Below are 20,838 nucleotides of genomic sequence, written 5' to 3'. Positions count from 1 at the left end.
CTCCACTCTGAAGCTCCACTCTGCACTCTGAAGCTCCACTCTGAAGCTCCACTCTGCACTCTGAAGCTCCACTCTGAAGCTCCACTCTGCACTCTGAAGCTCCACTCTGAAGCTCCACTCTGCACTCTGAAGCTCCACTCTCCACTCTGAAGCTCCACTCTCCACTCTGAAGCTCCACTCTCCACTCTGAAGCTCCACTCTCCACTCTGAAGCTCCACTCTCCACTCTGAAGCTCCACTCTGCACTCTGAAGCTCCACTCTCCACTCTGAAGCTCCACTCTCCACTCTGAAGCTCCACTCTCCACTCTGAAGCTCCACTCTCCACTCTGAAGCTCCACTCTCCACTCTGAAGCTCCACTCTCCACTCTGAAGCTCCACTCTCCACTCTGAAGCTCCACTCTCCACTCTGAAGCTCCACTCTCCACTCTGAAGCTCCACTCTCCACTCTGAAGCTCCACTCTCCACTCTGAAGCTCCACTCTCCACTCTGAAGCTCCACTCTCCACTCTGAAGCTCCACTCTCCACTCTGATGCTCCACTCTGAAGCTCCACTCTCCACTCTGATGCTCCACTCTGCAGCTCCACTCTGCACTCTGCAGCTCCACTCTGCACTCTGCAGCTCCACTCTGAAGCTCCACTCTGCACTCTGATGCTGCACTCTGAAGCTCCACTCTGCACTCTGAAGCTCCACTCTGCACTCTGAAGCTCCACTCTGCACTCTGAAGCTCCACTCTGCACTCTGAAGCTCCACTCTGCACTCTGAAGCTCCACTCTGCACTCTGAAGCTCCACTCTGCACTCTGCAGCTCCACTCTGCACTCTGCAGCTCCACTCTGAATCTGCAGCTCCACTCTGAATCTGCAGCTCCACTCTGAATCTGCAGCTCCACTCTGAATCTGCAGCTCCACTCTGAATCTGCAGCTCCACTCTGAATCTGCAGCTCCACTCTGAATCTGCAGCTCCACTCTGAATCTGCAGCTCCACTCTGAATCTGCAGCTCCACTCTGAATCTGCAGCTCCACTCTGAATCTGCAGCTCCACTCTGAAGCTCCACTCTGAAGCTCCACTCTGAAGCTCCACTCTGAAGCTCCACTCTGAAGCTCCACTCTGAAGCTCCACTCTGAAGCTCCACTCTGAAGCTCCACTCTGGCTGAACATAACAGTCTGCAGTTTCACACGTTACATTTGTGTTAGCTGCATTACGTCATAATTTATTGTCAAAGGCTGGTTCAAATATGTTCTTTCAATGTTTCAAGCTGTTTTCAAGCGTTCACGCTTTATTACAAATCACAAAAAGATGTTAATATTTCACTTCTGTTCTTGGATTTTCGTCACAATATAAAACTCTGAATATAATCTTCACAAAAGTTATTTACAAAAGTTTAAGCTATTGCCATTACAAATTAAATACATTATTTAACAATTAATTTAACAAAAAAAATAAAAGCCATTGTTATTTGTAATATCAATACATCTAAATCACGTAAATAAAAAACATGTTGCATTACAAATGCTATAGGTGTCACATTTGCGAAAGTTATAACTATTGGCATTGTAAATGACAAAGCTATTAATTTAGCTTTTTTAACAAACACATAAATAAATAAAAATGCCATTTATAAGACCAATAGCTCAAACTTTCCTGATGCGAGACCTATTGCATTTCCAATGCTTGTTTTTGTTTCACTTTTACTTGCGGCGTTACACAGTGTCCTTGATAAGTCGGTAAGCACTATGTTTTTTGAGTCAGTCGATTTTGATTGACCGGCAGTCCTCAGCTAGTCATAAATCCATCATTTAGAGGCCAACCCTTCATTTGCAAATAGCCGTGCTATTCGAAGGTTTCTGACTACACAGTTAATCAAGTACTAAGGCATCTTTTCTTGACCTGGACTTTTCAGCGCTCAATATGGGGGAGTGTCACAGTGATCATCAATTGCCAGTGGCGCTTCTGTTTATTGAATGTGGCAGAGCAGCCCCGTCTGTGCTCTCCACGAAATAACTGAGCTGTCTGGAAGACTCAAGTAACCAAAATAGTCGCTGCTAACATTTTTTGTTTGCTCAGGTCGTTATTTCATATCCGGACTGGGCCGACACGGCTGTTCAATCTTCTGAGGTCGATAAACTGAGTGCTGGTAATGTGCTGCTAATGTGTGCAGTTATTTTCCAACACTTAGAAAGGGACGAATTTGAGATTTTAGGTTCACAGATGCCAAGAAGGTTCAACGTGGAGGCATAATCGTAAGGTAGGTTCAACAACATTTTGCAGCCCACGCCCATCTGTCAGTCACGTTCAGCAATCATAGACACATTATACCCTGTGCGGCTCATCTGTGCGGTACACTGGTCATGCTTTCAGAATAAACAAGCATTTGCAATGCAGTAGGTCTCGCATTTGCTGGGTCTGAGCTCTTGGCATTGTAAATGACAATGCCTTTGTTTTGTTTTTTTAAATCTAAATAAAAGACATTGTAATTTACAATGCTAATAGCTTAACCTCTCGCAAATGCAGGACCTATTGCACTAAATGCTTGTCTTGTTTGCTCGCGGGCGCTGCGGGGGAGGGGCATTGCTGCTTAGTGCGATAAGTTTCACTTCCTGCTAGTTCACCGTTTCGGCATGTCGAGGGTCCGTGAGTGGAGCCGGATATGGAGGTAAGTGCGCCTGGTAAGACCGCAGCCAAGCCAAGGGTCACTCCGCCTAATGCATATTTGCTATTAAGTGCCAGCGATGGCTTTGTGCCGATACTAAGGATGTCTGTTGTTCTGCTGCTCTGTGAACGTTCCCATGAGAGGTCACGGGGTCAGGGGTTATCAGCCGTTTACAAGTCACAGACTCCCATGGCTGGAAGCTTATGACCCAGCTTTACTTTAATATTCATGGCAGCCCTGGCAGCTTCTTTTCCCCTCCCTACCTCCTTTCGCTTTTCTTCTTGGTTCCGACAACTTCCGTTTTGTTTGTGTGAGTGGTAAGGGGGCGGAGGGCTTGGTTGAGGGCAAGTGTCTGTTATGGAGCTCTCGCCACGAAGCTCCGCCCCCTCCCCGGCTCCACTCCTCAAACGGTGATTTCAGATCTGTATGCAATATTAACAAAGCAACGCATGGCCGCCCGTGCTTTCCTCGTACTCACTAGTGTTAAGAGGCGGTGGCTTCCGAGTTTCGAACAGCACTTCGCGCTGCAGGAGGTCATTGACAGTCACTAGTCAGCCCACTACCGAGCAGACTGACCCGGACCCAGCCCAGTCCATCCAGGGCTTTCAGTGGCATTCATCACAGTGTCTCACCGGAAGGCGGGCATCAGAGAGAAGCGGGAGGGGGCGGGAAAGGGGGAGGAGAGAGCTGACGACGGCCGGCCGGAGCAGAAGACGGGCACCAAAACAAGCGGGAGGGGGCGGGAAAGGGGGAGGAGAGACGCTGACGACGGCCGGCCGGAGCACGAAGGCGGGCACCAGGAAACAAGCGGGAGGGGGAGCAAGGGAGGTGCCGGCAATGCCGGAACAGAATCGGGGGCGTTCCCGGCGTCGCGTGACGTCGGCAAAAGCCAAAGAATGTCGGGAACGCCCCCGTGTCTGGTCCGGCATTGACGGACAGGCCCCTCATCCAATGGCTAGGCTCCATTTATGGAGCCAGCCAATGAATGACGAGGGCCGACCCAAAGCCACACTACAGTTCTCATTAGGTTTTTGCTGCGCAAAAAAGATGCGCAGAGCGCATCTTTTTGGCGAGGCAAAACCTAAAAACTAGTGCCGAAGTCTTATCCTCATCAGCCATCAGTCTAAAGGATTCAGAGGCAAATAGAGCCGATTCGGTGCTGTATAGGGGACGAAAAGCAGATGGAGTCTCATGCAGAAGCTTTTTCCTTCCCATATATTCCATCAGTTGTTAATTGACAAGCTTTTTCAGCATATTTGGCAAAAAACTGAAGCAAGGAGATCGGTCTAAAATTTCCTGTTTTGGCCGAGTGGAGTCCAATTTTTTATTTTTAGGAGGGGATAACTGCTGCACGTTTCTACTGAGAAAAACACTTATTAAATAAACCACATAGTACAGGCAACAGGGCCTCCATACCAGCAGGATTTTATTTTAAGGACCAGAGACTGAAGTTACTTACTAAAAAGATTAGTTATCTGAATAAAGTCTCATGAAGAATTAAAACGAACGGATTAATGTATACTAGGTGGGGACTCTGGGAAAATTGATTACATGATTCTACCATAGGGGTGGTAACTGCAGAGACATGCTCTAGCAAAGAGATTTAGCTAATCTTTTAAGATCTCCCATGGGGAGTTCTTGGAAAGTTCGATCTTCTGGACGAAGAACTGACTTTTGGTGAGCCGAATCAGAGCATGATATTCTCCAATTGATATCTTTATCTGCCAAAGTTGTTCAAGATGTTTGCAAGAATTTTGCTTTAATCATAGTTACTCATTAAACCACTCCTCTGAGGGCTTCAATCGAACTGTATTGCCCTTTTTTCAGGCGAAATGTCGTCCAGAGCCAGCCTGATCCAAGTGTCCACCTGCAGATTAGCTGAATGAATCTCTTCTTCAAGCAAGAGACACTTGAATTTAAGGGCAGTAGTAAGAGCAGTAGCAGTCACCTTAGCCCAGGTATGTGATATATGCTGCTGATCTAGTAGAGGTGATAGTTGGGGAATTAATAGAGACCCAAAAAGGCATAAGCTAGTGATCCAACCCAATTACTTGCACGGGAGGCACTCCTCTAATATGGGTACAGTTAGAAAAGATGGGGTCAAGAGTATGACCACACTTCTGTGTAGCCATCTGAACCATTTGAGCGCCTTGATGCATTTTTAAGTCCTCAAAATGAGACACTGCCACTTGACAAGTAGGGTCTTCAAGGTGTAGATTGAGGTCACCCAAGATAAGTAAATGGGAATATCGCATAACCCGCCAGCGCGGAAGCAAAGTGGATTGCGGGGCCCAACAGAAGATAAATCAGCAGACTGGTTAAAGGTAATGGACTAGAGCGAGTCAGTGAGTAAAAGGCAGCCTCACATGCGGTGATTTCAACTATTACCAGTGTATATGGAAGATGCTGTTTGAACGCTACTGCAACCCCACCTCCTCTCTTGAGAGGTCTATCACTCCTCAACATGGCATCATTTTCTGAAACAGCTTCCAAAATATCGGGAGCAATGGAGGGCATGAGCCAAGTTTCCACAGGAACAATACCTCCGGTTGGGGGGGTCTGACAGAAAATCATTCATTTCTAAATTATGTTTAGGCAGTGAGCTGCAGTTCAAAAGATAGCTTTAGGGTAGTAGGGTTACTAACTAACTGATTCAGGGCAAGAAATAAATCTAAAGCCACACTTACTGCAGCTTGCATCAGCCATATATCCATACATAGACTTCAGATATTGGGGGCCAGCTGGAGGAGCTCATCTGCTATGTAGTGTAGGGTAGCAGTTTTCACACGGACAAGGGGGTTCTGCCTCTAGTGCAGTCCAGGCACAGACTGGTTTGCCTTTGGTGCGCCAGCAGTGCGTCCGAGCAGCTTCCAGGATAAAATAGCCCTCCTCCCAGAGGGCATGGCTACAGGTAACAAAACAAGGAAAGGACAACTAAAACCAAAACTAAGCCCGTAGCTCCCCTCCGACCTGGCAGGCTGCGCTCCGAGGTAAAGGTCCAGGTCCAGAAAATCAGGCAATGTAACTAAAGTAAAAAAGGTAAAACAGTGAGCAAGGAAGGCATATAAAGATTAAAAACAGGCTGGGCTGACAGGGGTGTCGTGAACAGATGGATGGTAGGATGGATGGATTGATTTATGGATGGCACAATAAATGGAAGGAGACATAGATCAATGGATGGCAGAGTGGTAGAATGATTCGGTGGATGGCACAGATGGATTGATGGCATGGGGAAAGACTGATTGATTCCTACAAAAATGAATGGATGTAAGAATGTAAAGGTGATTTAGTGGCTATCAGCAGGTGGATAGAGGCGTAAAATAATGAATGTGTAAATGCTTGGATGGATGATACAGTGTCGGCTCTTCAAGAAAGGAGCTTATTCACTTGCTTTGTGCCATCAGAGCTTTAATTTTAAAGTGGGGGGTGCTTTAATTTTTTTGTCTACTCCATTGTGCCAAACCTTAAAATGGCGACCGATCGGGACAGGAGCCGGGCACCTTGTGGTACCCAATGTGCCTACAAAGAACTGAAGGTTTAGGCTTTTTGTAACTGAAATTGTCATAGAGCCGATCTAGGGCACAGTTTAAAGGCCAATTCAAAGTCTCCTTACGTGAGTAAATCCGGCATGTCTGAGCAGCTGCTTGGGTAAAATACCCAGTCTCCCCAAGAGTGTGGCTACAAGTCAAGTAGCAAAACCAGGAAAGGACACCAAAATCATAACTGAGCCCTGAAACTCTTCTCTGACCTGGCAGGATACCCTTCCAGTAACTAAAGTATAAAAGGTAAAATAACAGTGAGCAAGAAAAACTGGTAAAGACTCCTCTCCAATATGCTTGTGGTGTCACCAGGATGTTGCCTTCTTTTTTCACACTTGTGGAACGCCCTAGGGCACAGGCTTACTAAATATGGGTACTAATTAGCTCAGGTCCTGAAATGCTCAACTCGAAACACTCACAATGTACTGTTCTACACACTTTTGAAAACAGAGATGCTAATTGCTATTCCAAAGCCTTATTACACTTGGTCTTGGTGCTTGCCCAAAGAGGCACTATCTGAAGGTGACAACCTATCTACGTTTAAGTCTGTACTTGATAAGCAAACTTCAATGTAAATCTACTACTGTCAGATGTTTGTACAATGAGACTGCCAAGAATTATATTGCTATAAATGCTATAATACTATTTTAATAAGAAATTAACTGCACGCAAATTGTAGGCATAAGACTCAAAGATATCGTTATTTTGCTAAATCAACTTCAACCGCTTCAAGTATGCAGGTAGGGAGCATTATGCAGCATTAATAAGAGTTTGGTTCACTACATGAACACATTATCTGAGACCTATCAAACATCAGGTAAGCATAGCAGCAAATAAAATGTAAATACATTTCAAAATACCATGTAGGATCTTTGAACCATTTAAAATTACCTGTAATGCTGCAAACATCATCATTTCCTCCTCTGTGCACTCGATTTCTTCTAGAAGAATGGCCCATTTAGCTTGTTCAAACAGCTGGTTGATTCTAATGGCATCATACTAAAGGGAGAGACAGATGCGGTTAACATTTGTAAAGGAGTGCTTTCCATTTGTAACTGCCTGATGAAAACATGCTTATCAGGAATGGTCTCACAAGACCTGGTGGGGTACGAAGGAAACAAGACTGAAAAACATTCTGCAGAGTTCCCATGCCCCTTTCCAATAGTTTTGTTTTGTGCTCCACAGCTTAATAAAAATAACTGAGCTACACATCATATTTATTCCACAAGAATTTTACTTTTAACTATGTTAAAGAATTGTTAAATTTACCCATATTCTAACTCAGATAGTCTGTAGAAGCTCACTCATTGTATAAGCTCTCAAACACCAATGGTGGGACAGTAAATTACTTCTATAACTACAACCAGAGCTTAAGCAACTGGTACCATACAAGGATGCAGGTGTCCAGGTCATGTTGTGATAACCTACATGGATGTTCAGCCAAGCCAGATCCCCCGTTTTAAAGGCGAGCCCGTTTCCCTTTTGTTTGTGCAATCTGTGTGCCTGGGGTGTTCGTACAGGGAAGGAATCTTACTAGGAATAACAGCATCACCATAAAGATTTCTTTAAACTAGTACTACCTTGGGGATGGGGTATTGAGAGACTGGTGGTGAAGCCATCCACATTGCTCCACCGACACACTGGTTGCATATCTCAGACTAGAGCACACCAGTCATTCCAGTTCCCTCCTCTCCCCCCAAAAGTAGGTGAAGGTTGTACCCAGAATGGTTTTTAAATGTATGCAGTGCTTTCTCCCTGGAATGAATGCAATGCATAATGTTACATTGTACAGTGGAGGGCAGGTCACCCAGCCTTTACCCTATTTAAAGGAAAATATGTCTCAGGCCTTGCAATTGCTCTGCCACCCCTCCTTTCCCCTGGGGTATCCCCCTGACTGCATCAAAGGTTGAGGATTAGTTAAGCAAAGTGACTTGCAATGGTTGTGCCTTCTCTTACTGCTTCACCTCATCCTTAGAAATCTATCCTCCAAGACCCTCTGGATAAAGGGTGCAAGATTGGGAACAACTTCCTGTAGAGACTTCTATGCTACGGGCAGTTTGAAGTCTAAAATGTCCTTGTGCCAGAACAACTTCCTTTATCGATTACTCACTTCACATAACAGATCATCTTCCTCCCAACGATATCCTTAACATAGCTTCAGAGCCATTTAGCTCTAGGCTCCACAACAGTAGTAGGCACAACACAACATCTATGCTAATAATGAATCCCTTTTGAGATGCTCCCAGACAAACCCAACAAATGTACTCAACCAAATCTTTGGCCCATTTGTACATGGTAGGGCTCAATGTAGTAGACTGTGGTGGCTCTTCTGTACCTCCATGGTTTAGAGGTCTGTCACTGCTAAGGAGACTCCTTGCAGTAGATAGTGGTGGTTTAACAGTGTCCCCTAGTAGGGTTACTGTAGGTCCCGGGTCAACGCCATATCACTTTGATGGTACCTCAGTGATGCTAGCAATTTGACTATCGTTCACGGGTCAACTCCATACAGTAGATACTATTAATTTAACAGTGCTCTATTGGTTGCCAAGCAAAACACTGCCTCCATGTAGTTCGATTTCTATTGCTCATGGTCTTCGGTAATGTCGAAAAGTATAGGTAGGTCTCTCTTTTCCAAGGATTTACATGAACAGAATTTTAAGTTCCACAGCCAAGAATATCAGGTTCAAGGGGGAAGGCCAGAGCAGCAAGCAAGCTGGCAGATGCTTCTTAATCCTGCTTCTGGCAGGTGCCGATAATCCTTCAGAAACTTGCCCTTTTCGGAGGCTTGGCCCCCACCGCGCATGCTCCGGGAAACCCTGTGACTTCAGCAACTGTGTTGTACATGTGCAAATAATGTGTAACTTAAACATTGTAGTCTTCATTACAAGATCACTCAAACTCATCACTTGCTCTGCATGCATGAGAGCTTTGAGATGACATTTTCAGAATGTTATGATAGTGTTAATATGATGTCATAGAATGTTTAGCGTTAGAGGAGTCTTTGGCTTTCAAAACATCCACTTGTTTTGCTGCTGCCTGCATGCAGGCCTTCTACCTTTACGTTAATAAAGGCTTTCAAACAACATTTTGGAGCGTTTGCAGCTCTGTCAAACTGCTATGTAGAGGAGAGGCCCGAGGTGGTGTGGCCGGCTAGGTAGCTGCGACACATAGGTCGGCCAGCAGGGGCCACGAACCAGGGAGGTGGTGAAGAGGCATCGTCCAGGTTATGATTGGGGCCAAAAGGGGTGGGAGGAAGTTTCTCCCTTTCACCCTCCCCTCCCCCAGAGGAGCTGCAGTGGCAATCGGGCAGTTTATAAGGGCACGTCCAGAGCACACAAGAGGGCGGCGGAGCCCAATAGAGAGCGGGGCTCCTGTGCCGGGCCCAGAGGCGTAGCAGATACACGTGCTTCTCAGAAGCTGTGCTTTATCCTGGTTGCTCCTGTGTTGGCATCTCAGCTGAGTGAAGGCCTGAAGCCCCCCCACCTACTATTGGATAAGGCCTACCTTTACGGGAGCCCGGGGTGTGCGAGGCCCTCTTACCACCAACAGGCCTGAGGAGGTGGGGACACCAGCCTTGCGGAGTTACAGTGTCGATCGTAGGAGGAGTTCTAGCACAGAGGAGCTGGTGCCAGTCACTCTGCCTCAACTTGGTCGTCTGGCGAGCCCGGAGTCATCACCTGGGGGCCGCGAGGCAACACTTGGAGCAGAAGTCTTGACAGTTTGGGCTTAGAACCAATCATGCCACCCCTGAAGAGGGGGTCTGGGAGGCCTGATAATACAACCTTGGTCAAAGACAAACCGACCCTGCCAAACTAAACTTCACAAGTACACCAAGCCACTGCAGATGCTTCACCCATTAAGAAAGCAGCCTCGGGTGCGGTGATTGACAACAGGGTCCTTCTCCTAGTCATCCAAGAACAAAGATTGGCTCTGGAATCAATAATTGGGGAGGTCAGTATGCTCATTGCGCTTCTTCAGCAGGACCTGCGAAACACTACAGGCCATGTGGATGAAGCAGAGGCATGGATTTTGGTACTGAAGGACAATGATAGCGCTGCAGCAAATGGTCCGTAAACTGCAAGTGGCAAGCTTTGAGACAGTGGTGTGACTGGAGGACATTGAGAGGCGCTCATGTCAGAACAGCCTGAGATTTGTGGCCTTCCCAGAGGGAGCGGAGGGCAAGAAACCAGAGAAATTCCTTGACAAGTGGCTCAGCGTTTTCCTACCAGAGGATCAGATCACCTTCAGGGCAGGTAATCACTCAATTTCTCAAATACAGAGACAGACACTTATTCCTCTACAGGGACAGACTTAAAGGTAACCCTGAGTCCTCGAAAATCATCATGGACTTAAAATACATGCTAGTTTTCTCTGCCAAATTGAAGGTTCTTTTCCAGAGGCAATCACCCACACCAGGCCTTTGAATGGCTAGAGGAGCACACACGGGGATGGGCAAAAGCTCCGCAAACTGATAGCAACAGACACCTGGGAGGGATCAGAACGGCATCTACCGACCATGTTCTCCCGCAGATTCTGGAGACCAAGAGGTTCATACCGGAGAGCTCTGTCCTGCTAGCCTAGTGGTCCCAGCACAGCTCCAGTGATGCGCCATTCGATGAATTCCAACGGGGAATGAGGGGGTGTTATTGGTGGGGGTGTGAATCCTCACCAATGTGGCGGGCTTTGGTGATGCGAAGGCAGAGTCCCACTCGGCACTGGACCAGGGCACAAACTAATGATCTTTTTTAGAAATGCTCCACACCTGCTAGCACTGTTCTAAAGAAAGTTTGTTATTTTTGAAGGGCAACAGACCATCAGGTGTGGGGGCAGACAGTTCCCCTTACATCGACACTGGCCCCCTGCACAATATTCAGGCCACTGTGAGGAGCTCATGGATCAAGATCATAACATGGAATATAAACAGTTTACTGGATACAATTGAGAGGCGTGGTCCTCCAATATGTCAAGCTGCATGCCCCTGAAGTTCTCCTCCTACAAGAGACCAATTTAATGGGCTCCAACTGCCCATGCTGGCGCACCATGGTTACACCAGGGTGCCTTAAGAAGGGCAGGCACATTGTGAAAACTCGAAGTGCAGACTTGAAAGCAAAGCTGAGCACTTTCCATTTATAGTTTTGCCAAGCCACTGAAAAGTGGAGGTGCTACCTGATTTGTTGGTGTGTGGGGATGCGAAAATACTGATCATGAAAATTCAGGAAGTTAGGGAGGATTTCTTTAAAGAGACAATTTCACCAGGAACCTGATCTATTTCCTGAAGTTTAGAATAGGTTTAATTGTGCTGGTCTCTTCTTTGTTAAGAAGAATCTGGAAAATAACCTATGCTTTCTCTGGGATTTTAAGACAGCGTCTAAAGCTCCCTTCAGGGCAAGTAGAATGTTCTGTTGTTGATCCCTCCGGTGGAGATGTTTTTTTCAGGGTGGGTGGAATGGGAGTTTACAGTATGAATTTGATGACGTGCCCTAACGTTGGTAGCGATGTTGGTTGCTACCATAGACTTTATTAGGTTATATATTTACTTGCTGCCTAGGTCAGGTGGTGCTAAAGAGGGCAGAACAGTTATCATCATTGTGACGCTGCCACAAAGACGGAATCTGGTTTCGGATCGCCTGTCAAACAGGCAAGAGTTGAATCAGAAGCCCTATACCTGTTCTACAAATGGGACAGTACTGCAGGAACTATAAATGGTGTCTTCATTAATTTTAGACTGTCTGACCATAAAGTCCAAAATGTGAATCTCTGCAGTCATTGAAAAAACATTAGTGTTCCACTGAAGCTACTGGGAGATTGAATTTCTTAACTACCTTATGCATTAGTGCATGAAACCGAGCTACATCGCCTGGAAAGGAATTGGAGGTGTCCCCATTATTGCAGACGGCGAAGATCTACGAGGCACTCGGCTGGAGGTATGGATGGTGCTGCAAGTGGGACAGCTGATGGTTGTCCAATAGGCTATTGAGGAAGTAATTTTAGAGAGGTGTCCATCTGCTGCTGTGTAGTCTGGTACTTGTTGACTCCAAGATCTTCATGATAAAGTTGAGGAACATGGTTAATACTGTTACCAGCGGTACAATTCTGTGAATGCTATTCATATTTTCCCTCAAAAGCTTTTTCATCTAACTCAGGCACAAAATGTAAATCTAACTGTATAGGGCCATAAGATGCAGCCAAAGAGGGGCCTTTACCATAGGTTTGAATGGGTAGTCCACGTTTTCTTCTAAGTTTTCAACAAAAGTGACTGTGGCGTCAACAGATAACAGCAGTTCAGTCAGGGCTTCAAATGAGTAATTTTGTCTCTCGCAAATGTTTGTGCAGGCTAATCTTCATCCTTCCTTGAGTGCATACCAGAGTTAACCCCAATGTTTTTTTCCACTGAGGTGGTGGCTGCAGGCATGTTAAGCATCAAGTTCAGCTATTAAAACTTCACATTTCCTTTCTTGCTCGGTCTTCATGGAAGTGCACTGTGAAGCACTTTTCATGCAATCACATCAAGGAGCATCCCCTTGAAAAAGGAGGAATTTATTTTTAATTTGCAAGTATAGTGTTGACCTCCTCTCTGGTCTTGGAAGGTAAGAATTTACAAATGTTGCAGCGTGAAGCCTTGTATGATGGATAAAAGTAACAATTAAGCTGCTCATGTGGATCATTTGTGCATATATTTTCTGTCAACAGCAATACCAAGATTTGACGAGAGAACGATTCCTCTCAGTTATGAGGACTGCTGGTAACTGGAAAGGGATAGCTTGGTCTAGAAAGTTAATATTTTTCACAGAATCATTTGAAGCACAACTTACAGGAGGCTGAAAGTGGAAGACCAGGCAGGTTCAAGTCCAGGGAAGACCAAGAAAGTATCAGGATAAGATAACAGAAGCTTGGAGCACAGTTCTTCTCAGGAACTCCTTACACACGATGCGCAATAGAAATCTGAGCTCTGGTGGCCTCTAAAGGGGGTAGGAGAGTTCAGCATTTCCACCTCATTGGCTGAAGTTTCAGTTGTTTCAAATGAGGTGGATGTACACCTAAACAATCACTGTTGAGGTTGATAGACATGTTAACACGGTTTACTGCTATTTAAAATTACAATGGATTACCAATCTGACTATAGGCAAGGACTCAAACGTGAATATTTAAAACATCAATTTCTGGGGAAATCACCCAGTATAAAACATTCTACAGCACTGTAATTACGACACTAACTTTACATAGAATTTAGTGAATATGAATAGCTGAAACCAATTCTAGTTTATCTTTCAGAATCTGGTATATAAACTAAATACATTCCTTGGCCCCTGATTTGGGTGTGTGCACCATAACCTGTCTCATGGTAATGTAGTCTTGTTTGACCGAGTGGGGTGCACCAAGTTCTACCCTCAGTGGTAGATAGCTACTGCCCTTGCCAGGAGTTAAGTGACTCGAGTCCAGTGGTGGTAGCATACCTGTTTTGTGTTTAGAGTCAGCAGTGTGAACAGGGGGTTTTAACTGTCACCAGATTAGTGTATACTGGCCTACTCGTTAAGTTTCACTGCTGTGCATTTTACACTCTATTGGCCTACATGATGACTGTATGTAGCTCCAAGCAGCGTGATACTTGTGTGGGCATGCTGTGTGTGCCTGTGCAGGATACAAATCATGGAAGACTGCGGGTTCCATTTTTAAGTCTAGAAAGGAAAGACTAGTTAGAGATGAGGACTGCAACCTTAGACAGGAGATGAGGATTGCTGACATTCTTGAGGTCTGGAGTGGGTACATCCACACTGGATGAAGGGGAGAAAAGCATCCTCTATACACAAAGATCTGATTCAAGGAAGAGTTACTGGTCAGAGGGGCCTAGGATCACCTTCAGGCAAGATGGTGGGTCTGAGAAGGTTGGTACAGTAGGAACAGAGAATCCTAATGGAGGGGAAGGCATTGGCATTTCAACCTTTGTGAGGATTTTTTCAGTGAAGGCTAACAGCTGTATGTGATCCTGGTTTATTTCCTCAGCTGGGTGGCGTAGGGTCAATCGGAATGTCAGATGCCCCTGCTGTGACGCAGAATATCCCGGACCCTAGACACCATCTCCTGTGGCAACACTTATTGAAATCCAAGGAGACAACGAACACTGCTGTTGGCCACCCGTAGACTGTGGTGGCCCCTTAGCATCATTCACGAGACCTGCAAGATGCCAGGGCCCCTGCGTGGCTATAGCTTAAAATGCACCTAAATTTCTACATGAAATCGAAGGCTATTCTAGGCGGTTAGGCCTTTGAGACATACATCAACTTAGCTCGTAGCACTGTTTAAACTGATTCTGAAGTTAGAATAAAACACTGTCAAGTGGTGACTGACACTGCCCCACATCTCAAAGTCTTTGCCCTGATCGAATGGGGGATAGCCGGCGCAGGTAAAAGAAGAGGGGGTGGGGGCATAGACTCTGGGATACTGCACAGGATGATGCTAATGGCAAAGTTGAAGAGACTGAATATTTAATGTGCTGTAACCCCCACCTGCCCTATGGCACTCTAAAAGGGGCATTGATAGTCTCCATTAAACGTCTATGCTATTATTATACTTTCCTCCTTTATGGAGTCCATGCAGATTTGTGAAAGACTCAAACATTCAATCCCAAACATCTCGAGTAGTAGAAAGACAAACTGAGTGTTGTGGGCTCATTATGCCAGACTTGGTTCTGGTGCTTTATAAAAAGATATGGCAGTGGCAGAATGCTGTATGGTTCCACTCACATGTTCATCAGGTGTGAGAAATAAGTCTGCTGCTTCCACACTACAGCCATTAAAATCAAGGCAGTGTGGCATACGACACTGAACACCTGCAGCATTTGTGTAACTGTAAGAAAGTAGCTCTGTATATACCGGACCAAAGTAAGGTACAGTGTGCACAGAGTCCATAGTCCCCAGAGGTTTGGCAGAGGCTAAAGTTAGATATAACCTTACTCTCTAAAGTGGTAGCTTGGCCGAGCAGTAAGGCAGTATCAGAGGAAGGTGTAAAGCATTTGTTGTACACAGTCAGCAAATGGTCTGACACACTCAAGAACTGAACTCTAGGCCAATTGTTTTGTATATAAAAATATATAGCAATAGACTTTGGAACGCAATGGTTACAGTTGTTGCAATATGCAACACAAGTTAAACATAAAATAACTGAGCTCAATAGGAAGTTTTAAGTAAATGCAATAAAATCACTTTACGAATGTTTTTCTTACTCAGGGCTGGACCCTGGATCCAGGCCTGGTGCATTTCCTGTAAACAGTTGAAAGAAATCGTTTTTGTTACACAGTCTATTTTTAAGCAATATTAGTAAGTTTGGAAAATCGACACTTGGAAGAATTTCTGGTAAAAACCAGGCAATGTATTCCTATGGAGGAAAATTGAGTTAACACTAAATTACGGTTATAATTACTTTTCAGGTTCAGTGCTGGCTCAAAGATACAGCACTGCGATCTCTCCTGGTAACAGGTGAGTAAATTGGTTTTCGCTGATCGGCTGATTTTTAGTGAATATTTGAAAGTTGCAAAACTCAACACTTAAAAGAAATTCTGAGTAAAAACCCGGCCAATGTTACCCTATGGAGAAAATCAAGTAATCGGTCTTTGGGTAAGTACTCGGCTGGCAGAGTTAAGGTTCTGGGGGTAGACTCAGGGGTCTCCCAGGGTCAGGTAAGTACAGTTGTTACACCCTCAGCGGCACATGGACAGTTGGGAGCAGAGTGAGTAGGACCAATGTTATCCTACGGAGGATAGGGGTCCTTTGGTTGGTGGCTGCTAGCAGGCAGACCACTCAGCTGTGGGAGCTGAGCTCCTGGTCACATACAAAGGGCAATTGGGGAAGTAGAGTAGGATAGTTGCTGCACTTCCAGCGGCACTCAGGCGGCTGGGTGCAGGGTGCTTTTCGGCCTTCGAGCGCCCAATGTTATTCAATGGGAGAACTGGAAGTTAAACAAAGGCTGCAGGCTCGGGGACGGTGATTTTTCAGGTGCGACCACCACTTCGAGAGGTAAGTTGGGATCTTGGAGGATAGGTAGACATCCAGGAGTTGGGCACAGGGGGCCGTGGGGCGCCGGGTGCAGGGGTGTCTTTTGGCGTCGGGAAATCTTACCCTCAGCTGATCGCGGTTAGAGGGGTCCCTTGTTGTGAGGCTGCAGGCGTCATCAGGGTAGTCAAGGAGGGTCCTTGGGTGCTGGATTCCGGGTCACAGTCGCCGGGGGACGTTCTTGTGGTCTTTGTCCACTCAGGCACGGGCCGGGCTCGGCGGTGTAGATTGTGCTGGATATGCGGGTCCTGGCTGGCACCAGGGGTTGTTGCTGTTTGAGCAGAACCACTGCTCATGGGAGTCCCAGTCTTTAGATGAGCAAGGCAGGAAGGTCCTCTGGGGTTTTGAGGTTGCTATCTGCAGGAGACGCCTGGATTTAGCAGGAGCAGATTCAAGGATCAACAGGCCGTAAGGGGTGGGGCCAAGTCAGTTGGTGTCGTCCTCTTGTTAGCAGTTGCACAGCAGGTCTTCTTTCTTCTTATTCTTTCTGGTTTCAAAATCGGGATCTGAGGAAGGAAGGTTCAGTGTGCCCCTAAATACTAAATTTAGGGGCAATATAGGTAGGGCAAGGGCAGGTACCAATGGGTCCCTGTCCTGGGGCGAGTATACCCCCTTATCCAGTCACTCTCCAGCAGGAGGGGGGCAGGAGCCTAGATCTGATTGGGTAGGGCTCCCCAGCCTCAAGATGGCGGTAGCCCGGAGTTGTGCTTCACCTCGCCTCTCCCACCTGAGGGGTGGGGTTGGCAGAGGCTGGCACATCCTCTTTCCTCACTTAGGGTTTCCCCCCTGTCTTCCCGCCAGAGTGGGGGTCAGAACCGGTGGGGGGTCAGTTGCTGAGTACAGCAAGTGGCCTGGAGAAGATCAGAAAGGCGGCATGCCTTTGAAGCTTCCCCTGCCCATCCTGGGGGGTGAGGCTAGGCACCGCTTTCCAGGATGACCATTGTTCAGGTCCCCAAGATCGGCAAGCTCTCGACCCAGGGGTCCAGAAACATGTCTGGTGGTGGCAGCCTCGGTAGCCACGCAGTCAGGACACTGGGAGTTGGTTAGAATTCAGGGGGCATCTCTAAGTTTCCCTCAGTCGTGCATTTGGCATTAAATCCCACACTGGCATCAGTGCGGGTTTAATGTGCTGAGAAGTTTGATATCAAACTTCTCGGTGTTCAGTGTAGCCATTATGGTGCTGTGGAGTTCAGAATGACGACCTCCCAGCACCATATACTCTTAATAGAATCACTGCACTTACAGTGCCCAGGAATGGCTCTGGGTTCTATAGGGGCACAGGGTTCATGCACCTGTGCCCACACCACTGGCATAGTGCACCCAGCTAGAGGGGTGACTGATGTATGCCAGGGCAGTGTGTTTGTGGGCATGGCACACAGGGATGTGTGCCATGCCGACTCTTTGTTTAGTTCTGCACCAAGATACTCAGCATGCAAAGGCAGTGTTGTGTGTGTGTCAGGGTACAGAGCCCCTAAGGGTGGCACAATAAGCGCTGCAGCCCTCGGGGTCTTCTCTGGTCACAGTGCCTTGGTACATTTACCAGGGGCTGACATGTGGCCAGAGATGCCAATTGGATTTTGGTTTCAACACAGTTTTAGGGAAGGAACACAGACCTTGGGCACCTATTTGGCAGGAGCCCAGGGCACACTCAGTTAAAGTACATCAGCAATTCAGCAGAAAGTGGGGGCAAGAAAGATGGCACTTTCTCACAGTAACGGAGGGAAAAGCATCCAGAAAGGCCCTGCAGCCATGGGAAAGCGTCGACTCACTTTAAAAGCTGCTCTTTAACAACCTAGTTAGTGACAGCATTTTTAAATTTTTTCATGACATGTCGATGAGGTTAACCCTTGTCAAACAAGGTAATCATGAACTGACTAAGCTACCTCCCAGTCGTAGAAAACACCTGATTGCCCACTGAGTGAGTCTGATGCAGTTGCGGCAAATGTACTTTGCTTTTGATTGCCACTGACAAGTGGTCTGGAGCGATTTAGGTAATGGAAATGACTCTACACATCCCTGCTTGCTGAAGAAAAGCTTTGTGTGGTCACATCTGAGGTTTTGCTCAACCTGTCAATGTAAGTGAGGCTGGGATATACTCGGTACTCTACCAATGGCTTGGAGCTCCATGGGAAGATGGGCTGCTGGACCTCATCTGATTACCCCACCAATGCAGTTTATGAGGTGTCAACTGCAATGATTACTGTGGTAACTTGGTTTGCCAAGTGGCTGCTTATGTACAAGCTCTTTAGACCATACTGTACAATCTGACAAAACCAGTAGACTGTTCCAGTACCCCAGAGACAACTGGTTGTCACTTGGAGTGGCTTCCTGTGGAGGCATTAATATGGTACTAGGAGAACATAAGATGTCATCATTCCAAACAACTTAATTACTAATTACAATTTTCATCGTCTAAGACTAGTGTCTGGCAAAGGGGCTTCTATATGGCAAATCTATGCATTGCCTCTGTGAGGGCTGCCATTGCTTGCACAGTGACTACATCCATGCCCGGAAATGTCTTATTGCGTGGAAGTCAAAGTACTTTGGAAGGGTAGCTGTTAAGCATAGTAGATGCAAGCTTAAACAAATTTAGTTATCACACTGGAATTCCCAAATTAATTTCCTTTCACCAACCATTCATCCTGGTATGGGTACACAGTATGGCTTGTACACCTTAGATGCGCTGCCACAAATGGCAAACTTTTTTTTGTGCAAATTCCTGGCACGCCTTTCAAAAGATAAAACAAGGAACTGGTAATGAATTGAATCTACAACAAAACAGTTATTTCTGGTGCTTTCGATGCATCGGGGTTTAAAAGAATGTATTAATTAAATCTATGGTTGCCAAAAATCCCCTTCCCCCAGAAAGGAGATGACCTCTTGGAGGCACTGTTGCTGGCCATATGTAAAGGGAAGGCAGAGTTGGAGATAAGCTATTTAGTTACCTTTATGGTCATAATGGTTTTCCCTACTGTATAATAAATATCACTTACTTTCCCCGAATTAGCATCAATCAGGTAGTGGGTTCCGCAATATACAAGCATGCTTGGCAAAACAGGTTCTAACTGGCTCTTGTATTCTAAGTGGGTTGAAGCAAGAGACCTCTGCTACCTTTGATACTTGGTGTAATACAACCCTATATGCTGCTACAACATCTGCAGGTGATGGGTGTAGTGGACATTTGTCAAACTTTTCAAAAGTAGTGTTTACTGATGTTCCCTTATTCTTTATTCCTATTTTCTGGATCACTCCTCAGGCTGAAAGTATTTTTAATCTTGCCTACTATGTGGGTTTGCTGGTGCTTAGATATGCACTGATCTTCTAAAACAACAGCGGTCCTGTGCATAAAACAATTCACAGCCAATAAAAATAGACGAAATCAGTTCTATATTTTAGAATGACATGTCCAGCCGGACAGAGGTCCTTCAAGTTTACTAAATAAACAAAATTCCAAAGTAGACCCTGGCGTCGACCGGTTACGATCGTGTAACTCGGCAACCGCCGTCCTAATTAGGGCTGCTGGTCCGGACTATTTTGAGCATCGACTTGTATAGATGACCATTTACGCACTGCCTCGGCAATTTGAGGTTTAGTGAAAAAGGCAATTATTTGTTTGTCCTGATGATGGTTCCCATGACCCTTTATGGGAACCGAAACGCCGTCGACTTGCTCATGCACCCTATACAAATATTTGATTGTTTAGATTGATGTAACGGTGCTAATTGATATTTTCTGTACAATGCATATGTAAACAGAAAAACGCTTGTTTAGCCTTTAAAACTTTCCTATTTTCTCCAACTGTAATCACCCCGCAAGTGTTGGGCACAGGCTTGTGTACCACACAGGGGTTTTGTGGAAGGTATCCTTGTTCTACTTTGGAATTTTGTTTATTTAGTAAACTTGAAGGACCTCTGTCCGGCTGGACATGTCATTCTAAAATATAGAACTGATTTCGTCTATATTTATTGGCTGTGAATTGTTTTATGCACGGGACCGCTGTTTTAGAAAATTGCTCCCCGAGGTCCCTGGCTGACTGAATTGGGGTCCCTTGTTGTTATAGATATGCACTGAAGCATTCCCCTTCGTTGGCTCAGAGTCATAACTGGGCATTCCTGACTTATGCATTTCCAGTGTCATAAAGCTAGTGTTTATAGAAGTCTTCCTGGGTTTCAATAGAAACCACATCTATTTCTGAACCACATGTCAAAATACAGAATCTTAACATTACAGATATGTTGTGAGACAAGGTGTGTTTGGGTTCAACGTGAACGTACGTCATGCTGTTTCTGCTATTTTACACATCAAAAAATTTGAACCAATGACAATAAGATACAGGCGCAACAACAATCAAAACCCTGCAAACATAATAAGATTCTACTAAAAGCCAAAGCAATAGATAACAATACTGCACAGCATGTGAAACTAGAATAGGTTTGTACTGCACATTAATATAATACTGTTGATTGAGGCAATCCCGAAGGAGAGGACTCCAGTCCCAGAAAAAATGGCAGGTGGTCTATGAAGAGAAATAACGTTCAGAAAGGTGTATACATTTAAACCAGTCAGGGCAAGCCCAGAAGAGAATACAAGGAAGATATTCCCCT

The 20,838-nt window shown here is 45.8% G+C and overlaps 1 protein-coding gene across 2 annotated transcripts in view; it reads right to left on the bottom strand.

Moving 5' to 3' along the window:
• The window catches only part of FERMT2 (FERM domain containing kindlin 2), a 658,554-nt gene that overhangs the window by 244,150 nt on the left and 393,566 nt on the right, over positions 1-20,838 (bottom strand). For both annotated transcript variants that reach the window (XM_086937426.1, XM_086937425.1), the window contains one exon: positions 7,080-7,187. In XM_086937426.1, coding sequence (XP_086793552.1) covers positions 7,080-7,187 — 108 coding nt within the window. The remainder of the gene's footprint in view (positions 1-7,079; positions 7,188-20,838) is intronic.

The sequence above is a fragment of the Lissotriton vulgaris genome, chromosome 9 (genome assembly GCF_964263255.1).
Source record: "Lissotriton vulgaris chromosome 9, aLisVul1.2, whole genome shotgun sequence".
NCBI classification, from domain to species: Eukaryota; Metazoa; Chordata; class Amphibia; order Caudata; family Salamandridae; genus Lissotriton; species Lissotriton vulgaris.
The sequence above is the reverse complement of the archived record's forward strand: the minus strand, read 5'-3'. Positions and strand labels throughout refer to the sequence as shown.